A 14396-nucleotide genomic window follows, 5' to 3' on the forward strand; every position below is an offset into this window, starting at 1 on the left:
CTCTCACTGACGCATTTTGTCTAAAGATTATATTTCTCTGGAGTACACTTAGTTGTTACGATGGAGATGCCTATGGAGCCTTATGGGTTGCAGCATAACATTGGCTTATCAATATTGAAGTCTCTACATGGAACGGGGAGGCCATTATGAGGAATATATTTGTCTTTAAATTAGGGGAAGCCTTGAATTCAAGTTTTTAACGCCCATTTTTTTTACCATTAATGATGTTTGACTCTTTTATAAATTTATGATTATATTTTAGTTTTCAAGTAAATTATTTTAAACCTTAAAAAAAGAAATTGTAATTAATCCTCATTAAAAGTGAATTGATCCCCTAGATCGAAATAGGATGAGTATATGGTATACTTGGGTGTATTGAATAACGAATGAAAGTACTCTTGAGTCAATAAAATAAATAGATGTACAAAGTTAGAAAATTGCAGAGGATGGTAATAATTCTTGGGATGTAGATTTTTGTGAAGATAAAGTCGTTTTCGAGACAGAGACTAGAGAATAATCTATTGTAATTTAGTATATATTAGATAATAGTAACAAATGAATATAAACAGTAATTTTACATTTATTCGTTAATATCGGAGATGGTGGTTTTCGTCGGCGCATCAAAACCCATTCACTGAGCGCAGATCGATATTGTTGCATCTCCTCGTACGCTTTGACTAAAATATAAAAATACTGATTAATTATGGATCATGTGCAAACATTGAAATATATAGCGCACCATATGCACTTGCCCTCTCCAGCCTCGTTGCCTTTTTCAAATCGTTGTAGTGAATGAGGCCGGGGACAGTCGTGTCATGCCATACCGCTCTTGAAATCGAAGGAGAACTTGAAATAGATTGATCTTCAGATAACCCTATTTTTTCACGCTGTTTTTCCATTAATTCACGGAGTCGAAGGACAGGCCCAAGGATGTTATCTTCTTCTGGAGCTTCTTCTTTCGACTGTGTACTTTCTCTCTTTGTCTCAATGTTTGACCAAGAATCGCTCGAATAATATTCATTCTCATCATCATCCTCTTGAGCATCGTTATCACCGCTCTCGCTCTCTTCATCGTATATATCATTTCGAGGGCTATTTGTTTCTATGACAGAGCTGGAGCATTCTTCAGACTTCATATCATTCGCTGGTAATTCCTCATCACTTGCTTTGTTTATAAATGTATGTCTTAATCTTTCACCGTCTCCATCTTCCCGAAAATAATCGTGTGTGGAGTGTGCATTCTTCGCTTTGATACTATGATTATATGGGAGATTATCCGAGGTATTTTCAACTAACGATGCTTTAGGAGCAACATATTCAGAACATTGTGGATTCGATGATGAGAGCTTCTTTAAATTTCGCCTGCACTTCCAGCATACGCATTTTCGACTTTCCGTAGTTTCGAGTATTTTTGGTTTGCATTTATAACACATGCACCGAGAAGTTTCAGTGGCATCGAGTGGATCAGCTGAGGAGTTTAAACTAACAAAAATATTAAATATTTTGTAAAATGAACAGGCCAAACGTTCGTGGATATTACCAATGGAATCCATCTTCCGGTGACTCTATACTAGGAGAATAAGACTTTTTTCGTAATTCAAATATCGAAGCAGTGCTTTCCAGCATCTCCAGTAAATCTCCATGTTCAGTTTTCCACTCTGTGTTCTCCGGATTTTGTGCTGATTTTACTATCGAATTGTCAATCCCTGAACCTTTAGATTCGAAGTGAATTGAGTAGAGTAAGTTCCGTTATAAAATAAAAAATTTTGAAATCACTACTAACCTTTTTCTTCATTTTCTATTGCTGCCTTTTTATCGCGTATTAATACTATATATATAAGCAAATTTATTCAATGATAATCAATTAGGAGACAAATAATCTCACGTACGCTCATCTACAACTTGAGCAAGTTCATCGAGCTGTGAGCGTAGAAAATTACAATCCTCGGCCATAAGTTTTAAATAGACGAGATTATAGTATGGTAAAACGCGCTTTACGAAAAGGATATTGGAATTTCAATTTATACAAAGCCACCATCAGTCTGAGTTTTTACGAGATATAAGGGATTAAAGGATGTATTTTATAAATTTTAATAGTAATATCGAGTCTCATTCCATGCAGCTACGACCGCGGGCTAGTATTACCAAAAAATTGCCAGCTATTACTGGGCTTGCTAAATCCCAAATCACAGATGATCTTGACTTAGCCGGAAAAGACAAGATTATCAACACCGATGCTGAACCATTGCCTGTAGAAGAATGCTCTGGCAATTTTATCAGTCCTGTCGCTTCGAAAAATGATGCTTCGGTAGTAAAAATTCATCCTAAAAGAAAATTAGGAGATATCGGGCCAAAATCATCTTCAGCTTCTATTCCACCGCCTGATTGGCTTTCAACATACACAGCAATCCGTGATTATCGGAAAACTCATATAGGTTTGCCATTCATTTTTATTTAGGATGAGTCAAAATTAATTTTGTTAATTTATATTTAGCTCCAGTGGACACCATGGGCTGTGAACGGCTTGCGGAATATGGGGAAAATATAGATCCAAAGGTTAATAAATTTATTTTTATCATGTTTGCGGGATTTAACATTATAACCTATGTAGGTTTCGCGGTTCCAAACTCTCGTTGTAAGCTTTTTAGAATAGGTTTTGACATTTCACATTAATTTTTCTGATTTTTATATATATCCGGATTTTTCAACGTACAGTCCCTAATGTTGTCATCTCAAACGAAAGATACAGTCACCGCGGAAGCAATGAGAAACTTACAGCGGAAGCTTCCAGGAGGTCTTTCTATCAATAGTGTGCTGGCTGCTAGTGAATTAGACCTCCAGAAGTTAATATGCAAAGTTGGATTTTCTAGTCGAAAGTCAATGTAATATTATGCAATATCTTAGGTCTATCATTTCTTTATAACTCACTTTTCATTTTGTACAATAGATTTATCAAAGATGCTGCTCGTATCTGCCTTGAAAAATACAATGGTGATATCCCTGACACTTTGGAGGGACTTTGCGCGCTTCCTGGAGTAGGACCGAAAATGGTATGCTTATCCATTAATTTGCTTGTCATATTCAAAAATATAACACTTTTTGATCCTTTAATTAGGCTCATTTAACAATGCAATGTGCCTGGAATAAGTAATAGAAATGAATATGTAAATTTAAAAATTACAGAATGAGACTAACTTCTTTTTAGAACAATTGGAATTGGAGTCGATGTGCACGTTCATCGAATATGCAATCGCCTAGGTTGGTGTAAAACAGCCGGTGGGTTACCTGAGGATACACGAAAGGTAATCCAATAACCAATATATCCAGTATATCATCCTTATATTATAACTCGTTGATTATTTAAGGCACTCGAAAAGTGGCTCCCTCGCGAATATTGGCGTGAGATTAATGCAATGCTAGTCGGATTTGGTCAAACGGTATGTTTACCTCGTTATCCACGCTGCTCTGATTGTCCTGTACGCGACGCTTGTCCATCTGCTTTTAAAGAAGCAAAAAAATCAAAAGTAAAGTAGTTAATTTTATAATGTAATATAGTAAGGCGCATTCTTTATACATCACCCTACTCCTGTTAAATTTCAATAAATATCTAATAATAGCTAAAAGGCAAGAATATAGAATAGTATTTCACTAGTTGAATCTATATTATAGTTACAAAGCTCTTTGTGATTAAATTCATAACAGTCTAAAGAGTACAATTTGACTTGAATTCAAAATATTTATTTATAGTTATGCTTAGTATCATTAATACCATACACATCAATTAATCGCCTGTGCCAGTAAGTTCCCAGAGTGATAATCCTGTAATTCTGCGCGTGGAACCAGATTTATTAATCGAATGGATAGCAGCTAGTCGTGTTCTTGGGAAAGAGGGGGTATCTGGAGCTTGCGATGGTTCTTCAATTGGAAAAAGTACTGCGGTGGCATTCGTTTGAATTAACTCTTGTGCTTCTTCAGCTGTTAATATTCCTGTTGCACCAGGGTCCCTATTTGTAGCTCTTCTCTTTGATACAGTATTTGCAGATAAGGACGAAGATATTGCTAATGCGAGCTGTAAATCTTCGTCATAAGGATTATTTGAAGTTGTTTTTGAAGAGCTCGCTCCATGGGTTGTTAAATACGAGTGTATGATGGTATCGGTGCGAAAATCTTCATCTATATCTTCGCATAGAGTTGCAGAATAGTTGCGTGATATCCTGTATTTCTGTCTACATGTAATACGAGATACACGGTCGGCACAAGATGGCATTGGAGTTTGGTTCCCTGACAATAAACAGCGCACTATCGAGATCATCTCTTGAGTAGTAATGCCTTTTTTCTTCATACATCGCTTTATATGTAGTGTTTTTTCGCTATGTGTGACGGAGGATCGTGTCCACCTCTTTTCACAGATAGGACACCAATGTAAATTATCAAATAGAGTGAATTCGTGGATATTACGCGGATCTTGCACATTTTCAGTACCGGCGAGTTCATCGAGGCAGCGATTTAGGTGCTGTTCGCGCTGTGAACAATTATAAATTGAAATATCTTTGCCACAGATTTCGCATAAACTTTTACATTTTATTCCGTCAAGACACTGGTTTACGTGAACTTCCATTTGGTTTAGGTCTAACAGAAGACCACATATAGGGCAGTCAGAGTAATTGCGTTGCATGTGAAAACATATTTACTGAAAACTGTCTCATATACGATTTCATACTAGTATCATTTGCTGCTCCGCCACAGATCATATAGGTATTATTCCTGCGTATTATTAAGTTAAAACGGAAATAAGTTGACATTTAACTTCATCCAAAATAAATATCTTCTAAGATGTCTACTTCCTACAAACCACGTCGTGCCAACAGTGCTCTAGGAGATAGTTCAGATGTCTCAAGTTCTGTTAATGACAGTGCAAGAAAGAGACAATCTAAAAAAGATGAGGTATAAATATGATGAATTGATGAACATTTAAATTCTTTCTTATTTCCAAAGAATGAGATAAATTCTTTTTTATACCCACTTATATATGTTATATGTTATAAAATATAGGCAATTCGCAGAAAAATTGAACAAGAACTTTCTAAGAAAAAACGCAGTAGCCCTCGCTATACTCGGCAATCCACTCGAAAGCAGGTTCAGGGCACTGTGAGCTCCTTGCGTATGTCGCCAGCCCATACTGTTCGTGAAAACATTACAGTGCTGGAAGCGAGCCAATTAATGGCCGCTAAACGGAGTGATTGCGTCCTTGTAGTTGATGATGACGACCATTTATGCGGCATTTTTACCGCGAAGGATCTCGCTTTCCGCTCTGTTGCAGAAGGTTTAGATTCTCGGTATATTATAATTGCATCAATAGCTATTTATATGTATTCCCAAAAGTAAAGTATTAAATTATACATCATTTATAGCGGCACGCCTGTATCAACTATCATGACCAAGAATCCTCTCTGTGTTACAACTGATGCCTCTTCAACGGAAGCCTTGAGTACCATGGTGCAGCGAGGATTCAGACATTTGCCTGTAAGTTTTACCCTTTCGGTTTTCTAAAGTGTTCTTATCTATGTTAAACTTTTCAATAGGTAACTAATGAAGAAGGCGATGTAGTTGGTTTGCTCGATATCACCAAATGCCTTTACCAGGCTGTTGACAAAATGGAAAGAGCATTTAATACTTCAAGTAAATTTTATGATGCACTCGAAGGAGTACAATCTGAATGGAGTTCCTCTGGCCTTCCATTTCTTCAATATATGGAAGCTCTCCGGGAAAAAATGTCTTGCCCTGATGTTAGTTCCGTATTAGACGGAGTTCAACCTGCTGAGGTTGGAGTCCGTACGAGTGTGCGGGAGGCAGCTAAATTAATGAAATCAGTGCATAAAACAGCCGTTCTGGTTATGGAAGGCAATAATATAGCTGGAATATTCACAAGCAAGGATATTGTTTTACGTGTCATTGCTGCCGGGCTTGATCCGGCCACCTGTAGTGTAGTACGAGTAATGACTCCACATCCAGACACCATCACTCCCACAACTACCATTTTGGATGCTTTAAAGAAAATGCATGGTAACAAGCATTTTTCTCCTTGCAAGAATCCTCTTAATTTAATAAGATATTTATGACAGATGGCCATTATCTAAATCTTCCTGTGCTCGAAGGAGATACTAACCAAGTCGTTGGAGTGGTCAATGTGCTTCAATTAACTTACGCTACTTTGGAGGAGGTATACATATTATATATATAATTTTTAGATAATAACTAATCGAAAATTTTATTCAAATCTCCTCACCAGATTAATAGTATTGAAGGACAAGATGAAAACAATGGTCCAATGTGGAATCGATTTTGGCAATCTTTTGTTCCCGACGGTTCTGAAACAGCATCTGTGGTGTCAGATTCCATTGCACCCTCGCATTCTGCATCTAATCTACATGGTATGACACCATCCAATGTGTCTAGGAATTCTTATTCGCAATACCCTGAATCTCCTAATTCATCGCGCCCATTTACTCCTGATAATACTTATCCACTATCTGAAGTTCATCCCCATGAATCAGCATCAGCTGTCGGCAATAACGAGGAAAATTCAAGCATAGTCAATTCTAACCAGCAGAATGATACCACTTTTACCTTTAAATTCAAATCTCCTTCTGGCAAAGTTCACCGTTTTGTTTCTGAGGCGAATAACCTCGGAAATATTCGTGAAATCGTCAAAGCCAAACTAGTTACAGAGCGCTTCAATTTAGAGGAACTTGCAGCATCAATGTCCATTGCGCCTGGAACAAACAATGAAGACGACTGGCTTGTGCTTAGCTATTTGGATGACGAAAATGATCACGTCCTTATTACCAGTGACATGGATCTGCTTGATTCAGTACATGTGGCAAAAAGGCAGGGTTCTGATAGAGTATTGCTGTTTTTGCATGACCACACAGTTCAAAACCAAAGTGGTACAGCTGAACCTGCCGTTTCTCAGGCCAGTCAATTAGTATCGTCCGAATCCGGCAATAATAGTCCTGAAGTTGAGCCAGTTCCCAGTGACATAGAAATTTCCAGCCAAAAGAAGGAAAGCAAAGTACCGGAATATAATCTTCCTATTCCCCAAGAACTTCTATTACCAGGTGCAATTGTCACATTGGCTGCCACTATTCTAGGAGTATTTATTGTAAACCGCCTTTCTCGTTAACTTTACGGATTTCGAAATTATTATTTTATTTCTATTGAATATTATGATTATATCATTTATAAATTTCAAATTTTTATTATATATTCTTAACCTTTATTATATCTTATATATAAGATCTCTATGATATGGCGATTAGAGAAGTAAATAAATCAATTTTCCAAAAAAAAAATCTAGAAATTCTTCCAATAAAAAAAAATAAAATTATCATTTAAAAAAATATATTAAGAAAATACAAATATTTTCATTTTCAATTTATTTTTATTTGATTCAATTGCATTTACTTGAATATCATTTGTTCAGATATATTTCATTTTCCCAATCCTATAAAAATTCATATATAACCTTGGGTTGTTATCGGAAATTATGGACGCGTTTGACCTCCTTTATAATGGAGGCCATCCTACAGATAATCTAGATCTGGTACTCGAAATTTCATATTCTCTTTGTGATCTTCATCCTTCGATTAACTAAACCATTTCCTTCATCGATAAGAATTTCGAGCATTACTTGCCATTTATTTGGACAATACTTCAAGAATCGGAGAAGTCGCTATTCTTGAATAGATATGAGCAGGTACATAATCTATTCAAATTCTGCTAATAATTATAAGAGATTGAATTCTTTATTCTCAGTGTACAGAAATTGAATCGTTACATAATACTAAGGTAGAATTAGTTTTAGAACGTGTACAAACGGCAATTACAAAAATCAATAAAACGCCAGATATCGTAAGTGGTTATTGGATATTGTTGTGTTTATATAATGAGATATATTTTTGTCATTAGATTCTCAGTTCCTGTGATGATTTTCTTGGTTGTGATTCAATTACACGCATGAGGTAATCAGTATATTTCATAAACGTTTTCGAGATATATTCACGAAAAAAGAAAAAAGCTTTGTTCTATTAGAGCTGTGCCGTCTCCTTCAAGATAGTGCTACCGCAATTGACGTTTCGATTGACGAAAAAGTCTATCCCGTGTTGACTTCAGAAAAATGCATTGAAAATGCATGTTTGGTTTTTTCTGTAGTTCTCCAGCGATTTTGCCCGGAGGTCCTTGAGTTTGAGGCACGTTTACAATTATCCAAAAATAGCTTTTATGCTAACTCTTTAATAATGTGCAGACAATTGTTGGCTCTCTACATTTGCTACCAACTAGAAAACATTTAATAGCTGCCATTCTTTCTGCATTTCCCATGGAATTCGATAAGGTATGCATCTTCAGGATAAACAATCAGTTTCTTTAACCAAGATTTTTTCTAATCTATCATGCCATTTAAATTTGAGATTGCACAAACTCTGATATCTATGGCGCTAAAGTATCCTTCACACCGGTCAAATATCAGGTTACAAAGTATCTCATTGGGAATATTTTAACTGTGATATTAATGTAGTCATATTTTAAATATATAGCTCTATGCTCTATTCAATGTGCAAGTTAGCCCCTGGACGTGCCGTATTTTTACGGTTCCAAGTTATCGAGCTGCATATTCTTGCTCCTCTAGCGTTCAGGCTTACTTTAGATTTTTGTAATGATGAGGTTTGTAGAGTAATATCTTCTTTTAACTTGATACCACTTATCTTACTAGCTAAATTTGCAGGTGACATTTTTGACCAGCATTTTTTCGGGTAATCCGACTTGGCTTCCTTCTCAACTAGCGCCTACAAATGCCAATGTTATTGCTATGAAAGATTCACTATGCCTTATGGCGCACCAGTTTATAGTAGTCTTACTTGCTTGATTTCGAATGCTATTAAAAAAATACTAATTAACCCTACATTCTAGAAATCTCAACCTCCTGCCCAAATCGATTTAAACGGATTGCTTAGATCACTTGCTGGAATGGCCGGAATTTTACAAACAAAATACTCTACTGAAGACCTTGACCTAATACTTGAGTTGATCAATAAAATTTCGTCTTTCAGGTATCAACTAGTATAATGTACTCTTCTATCATAGATTGGTTATTGATATATCATTCTCTTACATCAAGGAACAACGAGCTTGCTACTTGTTTGATATTATTATGTTCAGATGGACTGCTTCAGTCTAATAAGGTGGATTTCTACTCTTTCTTAAACCAAGTTTTAATCCTTCCTTGTATTTAGTATTAATGTTTCTTGCACTCTATTTTAGGATCTTGTTATTAATTATCTTAACGTCGCTCTCGATTCAGAGCATTCGGAAATGCTTATTTTATTAGCCTTATATTTTCGCACTAATCAAATTAGCCAAATCGAAGTGTTAATTAGAGAATCAGTTGGAATGGCCGTTGGTATATGTAAGCATAATATTTTGATAATTTATACTATTTACTAATATAATTCTCCAATTTTATCACTTTCTAGCAAAATCCAGCCTACTTAGTTTACAGCGCATCTTTAACGAGGAACTGCTTTGGGACGAAAAAATTGCTGACCGGGCTATATCACAAATATCGGTATAATAGGATATAAATATATTTGACATATTTACTTGTATTAACATTTGTTTTATATTACTTAGGTTAAAAGAGATGATGATAACCTTCTACTCTTGTGCTTTTATGAAATTTTGAAAGCTCAAATTTTTCAGCGCGTAGGAGTTGATATTAGCAAAAGTATCCACCAATTAATTATCAACTCGACAGAACCTGTCCATTCTTTGATGGGCCCTTTATTAAAAGAATATGCGGAATGGTTTGCATTTTATTTTGATATCGTATAATTACCTTAAGCTAACTGATGCCATACGTTTATATATATAGTATATTTTCATCACCAATGATCAACCCTATCCCCGAAGATAGCATATTGAAATTATATGAGGATACCTCTAATCTCACACCTGCGCACATCTTAATGCTATTCTACGTTCTCTATTATAATGATGGTATTTTAAACATCAGCAGTGAGACAAGTGCAAAAACACATCTTCCAAAGGGTAATTTATTTTACGCTTTTTTTAATAATTTATTTGTATATTAATTTATCATTATAGAGTATTCTAATTCTCTGCTGGAAAGTATTCCTATTAAGAGAATCCTTCTTTATGCTGAAAAAGTTTCAGGCGGTCGGGCGTATGAGAATATATTCCCGGACTTATTGGCAGTTTCTGCATTTCACTACCCTGAGCTATTCGATGTAACTAGCTATTTACATGAAAATGAGTATAAGGAAACAATGTAATATTTGATACCCTCGATTTTTTTTTTTTGCATTTTGCACTAATAATAATATATTTGCTCTTAGATACAAGATGCTAAATCGTCAAAATTTGTTGAGCGCTCAGTCGACTTGCGAGATTGCAAAATCTCCTTTGCAGCCCCTTCGAGTTCTAGAGAGTAGGTCATCATTTTTAGTTGTTTTTGCACTTATATCACAATATCTATGTTCTTTTTACAGACCTATTGCAGTTGGCTTCTCATTCCTCATTAGAGTTTTCTCGAGATGCACCTCAATTGTGCGCTTTAATCCCTTATCTTATACAAACAAAGTATTTAACTATTATATTTTTTTTCCCTTTTTCAGTGATAACTTATACAAAATTTTGATTTCATCCTGTATTCATAGCGCCAATAGCGAAGCTCTCTATAATTTTTCCAATATTTGGACTCTTCTAAACACGGTTAATCCCCGAGAACTTTGGGTCCTTACTGCAAATGCTTTGAACACCGAAGGAAGCCGCAAGTAAATCTAAGTCACCTAATATAATAGACATATAACGCAAGCTTATAATTGCACAATATATATTAGTTTGTATACTCAGCAAAGCTTAACGTTAGATCCGCTGTTGCTTTTTAAAAGCGATTCTCGTGTATTTCGCTGCCCAACTTTATACCGCATATTTTTGCATGTAAGTGGCGAGCCCTTTATTGCTTGTAATAGTAAGTACGATTAATTTTTTTTTTCAAATCATTTATAGTTAGTCAAAGTCTATATGCTCGCATCAAGAGAGAAAATCAAACGTCATAATCTCCTCAAACAAACACGACAGATGGTAAGTAAAAGTTTTGCTTTGCATTTCCTAGATATATCCATAATTTTTATATAATCAAAGGCAACCTTCCGAGAACCAAACATAACCGCGATGACTTATCTCCAAGACTCTATAATAATGGGAATCCTCTTAGAATTATGTTTAGAGCAAAATGGAGATAACCAGAGTAATATAATTTATTCTCAATATGTTTTTTTTTTCTGGTATTAAGAATTCTCTTTTCTAGGCATTCTCGATGAAACCCGAACTCTAACGTGCCAATTTTTGCATCAACTCTTTCTCGAGAATAAACTTTTGGTTAAACTACTCCATTTCCAAGGGTATGCTCATGAGTTGATACCCGTAACTGTTTCAGAAATTCCATCAATACGTAAGATATCCCGTTAATGTACGACCATAATGTTATTTTTTTTTTCTAACATTTATTCTAGATACTTGCCTGGAGTTTTTACCAGAACTGCTCTCGCAGCCATTTCCAGAGAAACAGGTTTTTGGCATTCTCTTAGCCAGCCGTCTCTGTGAAAAATATCCTATATATAGTAGGTTAGTTAGTCACATATCAGCTTCAGTAAACTTATTCCATTTTTTGACGTATTTTAAAGTCTTGCAATTATCAAAGAGCACGTGCTGCCAAGGCTACGTAGTATTGCATTTCCAAGGGGTGCATCTCAGGTTGTCCCAAGCGAATATCTCCTTGAGGCTCTCCCCGCGGCACGGAGTATTTGTCGTGGATTCCCTAGCATGTCAAACTCAGTTATAGAGCTTCTACGAGGTATCAAACTTTTCAATATAATTTTTTTTAGTTCATCTCTAATATTTTCTTTGATTAAAGATATTGATCCACCAGCGAGCATTTATAAAGACTTGTCGATTCAAGGCGAAAAAAAGGCTTTATTGCTTAATCGCATTCATTTATTGATCGAGGTTCTGATAAAAGAAATCTCAGATCAATGAGATGTAAGGCTCGCATAGAGCTATAATCATGCGTTTTCTCGATTTATCCTCTCGCAAGGAGATATTAACAGCCAGCAGGATTCTCTGGTTTTAGAGCGACAAAATATGCACACTCATAGACATATTGTAGCATGGATAGCCTATTAGCTGTATATGTTGTTGGCACGCGCTTCTCCTTCTGGAATTTATGATTCAAAATATAGACAAACTCTGAAACTCAAAATATCAAACTGTTACTAATATACAACCTACCTCTACCTTAAACCCTACAGTATGCACCACCTCCATTACTTCTTGTAAACTCAATTCAATTGAAATTTCACCATGCATATTTTCAAAGTGATAAAGTAGGGGGCCTTCAGGAAATCCTAAGTCAGAGTATTATATCAAAGATTGTTTAACCCTTAAACATACCTATATTTATCCAGATGCCTCCTGGTTTCAAAATGCGATATATAGCTTGGATATAATCTATAATGTTCTTAGCGGTGTCGATGAAAAAACTTGTAACCACAGCATCCCATTTGTCTTGCAATTGTAATTGATATTACTCAATTGATAAAATTATGCAAAGAGAACACAAAGCTTACTGAGATTCTCCGCGCCCTCTCCATATACCTCTAGAAAATCTCCGGCAACCATCGAAAAATCAGCAGTCGAAGGCAAGTTACCAGGAGCTATATCCGGAATAAGAACTGGCTGAAGTTGATCTTGAGCAGAGACCACATTCGAGAAAGAGTGGATATAAGGGAAAATGGTATGTTCTTTGGCTATTTTAGCTCTAAAATTTATATCAGTTAATCGTTCCTGAAGTTTGCATGGGATAATGCATCAACCTATTCAAGATGAAATGCGAAGTCAAAAGCTTCAGAGAAAAGTTAGAAGTAGTAATCAAGATGGGTAATGAAGAAAAACTTGCCATGTAGAACGAGAACTCATTGCCTAGTTAGGTACAACATGGTTCAGTTACAAAGAATTCCTGGATTAGTGTTCTAAAAAATTACCTTGAGTGCTGTATCCTATTGAATAATTTTTATTAAAGAACTATGTGCTGGAGTATATTGATGAAAATGCATACCTTGGCAAGCAATATCGTACGCTAATCTGCCCAATCCTGCCCCAGGAACTAGGATTTGGATATCCCCCCTAAGTTATGCATTTAGCATGAATATATTTTGGAATAAGACATAGTAGCATTTTGCTTATTAGAAGCAGTTTACCGTTCACTTATATCGAGGTTATTAAAGTGAATATTCAACTCCTTGATAATTGGAAGATACGTAGACTCCCTTTCTAGCCTTCCCTAGAGATTGATTTAATTGAGAATATAATCGAATTAAGCAAGGGTGAACGCAATATAACCTCTTCAGACCAATCTCTTGCGATTTGCTTTATGGTGCTCCTTAATTTGTCCATATCAAACTCGGTAATGTGCGATTTGAAATTTTGCGAGGTAGGGAGACCGTGCAAATCGTCCTAAAGAAGGGTAAGCGCATTGTTGCTATATACTGTTAATAAAATAGAAATTTTACACTCTCGTCCTCGTTTATAAACATGCGGCTATCTGAAACAATGAGCTTCAAAACTTCATAATTTTGGATTATACAATTGTCGATGCTCTCTAGCCTACTAAGGAAATTAGGAGCAAGGGCTTGTTGAGATTTCGGAAGTGACTGGAAATCCGCGCGACGTTTTTGGTTCGCAGAAAGTGCACTAGACTTGTAGTGTGCGAAGGTGTCTAGAACTTTTTTGAATTGATTCTGCTCCTCTTTAACGGGATCAATTTCGTCGTGCTCGTGAGACATGATTACAAACTACGACTGTAAAGATATTCAGATTTTCCTATTCTATTCTTATAATGGGGCGCAGTAATAAAGTATTCAGTCTGAGAAGAAAACATGCATTAATACCATTATGACGAACAATCTTAGTCAATTCTGACGCTTTCCTTTGACTCGCTTGAGGATGCTGTAATACGGAACCCAAGCAATAGTTGCAAAGGAGACTTTGATAAAAAGAGGATTCTGAATGGTATATATAGATTATAATGAAGGTCCAGATTTATTTATAAATGAAATTTATCGTGTGAGCAATTGATTTCCTAGAGGGTTATTTATTATCTATATAACGATCGGTGGTATCGTTGCTAAAATAAAATTTCAGTTTATGAATGCATAAAGAGAGCCAATGTTGGTCCATAATGTTTTGTGACTAGTTCTCCAAATGCTGAATAAGCATCAAGTTAATATATATTTGCTCCATTCTTTTTTCCCTATTTTCTT

The 14396-nt window shown here is 35.7% G+C and overlaps 6 protein-coding genes across 6 annotated transcripts; 3 read left to right on the forward strand and 3 right to left on the reverse strand.

Moving 5' to 3' along the window:
• Window positions 1-429: 429 nt before the first annotated feature.
• On the reverse strand, window positions 430-1953 carry VTP21DRAFT_11061 (uncharacterized protein; the record flags this gene model as incomplete). The annotated part of the gene is made up of 6 exons (XM_069390466.1): window positions 430-518; window positions 579-677; window positions 740-1482; window positions 1541-1712; window positions 1784-1828; window positions 1890-1953. The coding sequence occupies 6 exons, from the start codon at window positions 1951-1953 to the stop codon at window positions 430-432; spliced, it is 1212 nt and encodes a 403-aa protein (XP_069252611.1).
• A 163-nt stretch (window positions 1954-2116) lies between these two features.
• On the forward strand, window positions 2117-3533 carry VTP21DRAFT_11062 (uncharacterized protein; the record flags this gene model as incomplete). Its single annotated transcript, XM_069390467.1, has 8 exons — window positions 2117-2435; window positions 2495-2556; window positions 2612-2635; window positions 2716-2882; window positions 2948-3050; window positions 3116-3147; window positions 3206-3302; window positions 3366-3533. The coding sequence occupies 8 exons, from the start codon at window positions 2117-2119 to the stop codon at window positions 3531-3533; spliced, it is 972 nt and encodes a 323-aa protein (XP_069252612.1).
• Window positions 3534-3781: 248 nt separating this feature from the next.
• Window positions 3782-4618, reverse strand: VTP21DRAFT_11063 (uncharacterized protein; the record flags this gene model as incomplete). Its single annotated transcript, XM_069390468.1, has 1 exon — window positions 3782-4618. One exon carries the CDS (start codon window positions 4616-4618, stop codon window positions 3782-3784), a length of 837 nt encoding a protein of 278 aa, XP_069252613.1.
• A 215-nt stretch (window positions 4619-4833) lies between these two features.
• Window positions 4834-7183, forward strand: VTP21DRAFT_11064 (uncharacterized protein; the record flags this gene model as incomplete). The annotated part of the gene is made up of 6 exons (XM_069390469.1): window positions 4834-4944; window positions 5053-5336; window positions 5412-5523; window positions 5583-6063; window positions 6123-6220; window positions 6290-7183. 6 exons carry the CDS (start codon window positions 4834-4836, stop codon window positions 7181-7183), a joined length of 1980 nt encoding a protein of 659 aa, XP_069252614.1.
• Window positions 7184-7546: 363 nt separating this feature from the next.
• VTP21DRAFT_11065 (uncharacterized protein) lies at window positions 7547-12114 on the forward strand (the record flags this gene model as incomplete). The annotated part of the gene is made up of 26 exons (XM_069390470.1): window positions 7547-7603; window positions 7676-7756; window positions 7816-7911; window positions 7969-8021; window positions 8078-8249; window positions 8306-8392; window positions 8469-8527; window positions 8595-8721; window positions 8783-8905; window positions 8968-9107; window positions 9176-9239; window positions 9319-9463; window positions 9531-9622; window positions 9688-9860; window positions 9929-10104; window positions 10162-10345; window positions 10413-10504; window positions 10566-10656; window positions 10734-10850; window positions 10917-11016; window positions 11086-11160; window positions 11221-11326; window positions 11387-11530; window positions 11592-11703; window positions 11763-11932; window positions 11993-12114. 26 exons carry the CDS (start codon window positions 7547-7549, stop codon window positions 12112-12114), a joined length of 2958 nt encoding a protein of 985 aa, XP_069252615.1.
• Window positions 12115-12178: 64 nt separating this feature from the next.
• On the reverse strand, window positions 12179-13919 carry VTP21DRAFT_11066 (uncharacterized protein; the record flags this gene model as incomplete). The annotated part of the gene is made up of 11 exons (XM_069390471.1): window positions 12179-12292; window positions 12367-12470; window positions 12529-12642; window positions 12705-12895; window positions 12951-12979; window positions 13034-13056; window positions 13119-13133; window positions 13193-13260; window positions 13335-13417; window positions 13477-13590; window positions 13647-13919. The coding sequence occupies 11 exons, from the start codon at window positions 13917-13919 to the stop codon at window positions 12179-12181; spliced, it is 1128 nt and encodes a 375-aa protein (XP_069252616.1).
• Window positions 13920-14396: the final 477 nt, after the last annotated feature.

This window comes from Calcarisporiella thermophila (genome assembly GCF_041956535.1).
Source record: "Calcarisporiella thermophila strain CBS 279.70 unplaced genomic scaffold VTP21scaffold_8, whole genome shotgun sequence".
NCBI classification, from domain to species: domain Eukaryota; kingdom Fungi; phylum Calcarisporiellomycota; class Calcarisporiellomycetes; order Calcarisporiellales; family Calcarisporiellaceae; genus Calcarisporiella; species Calcarisporiella thermophila.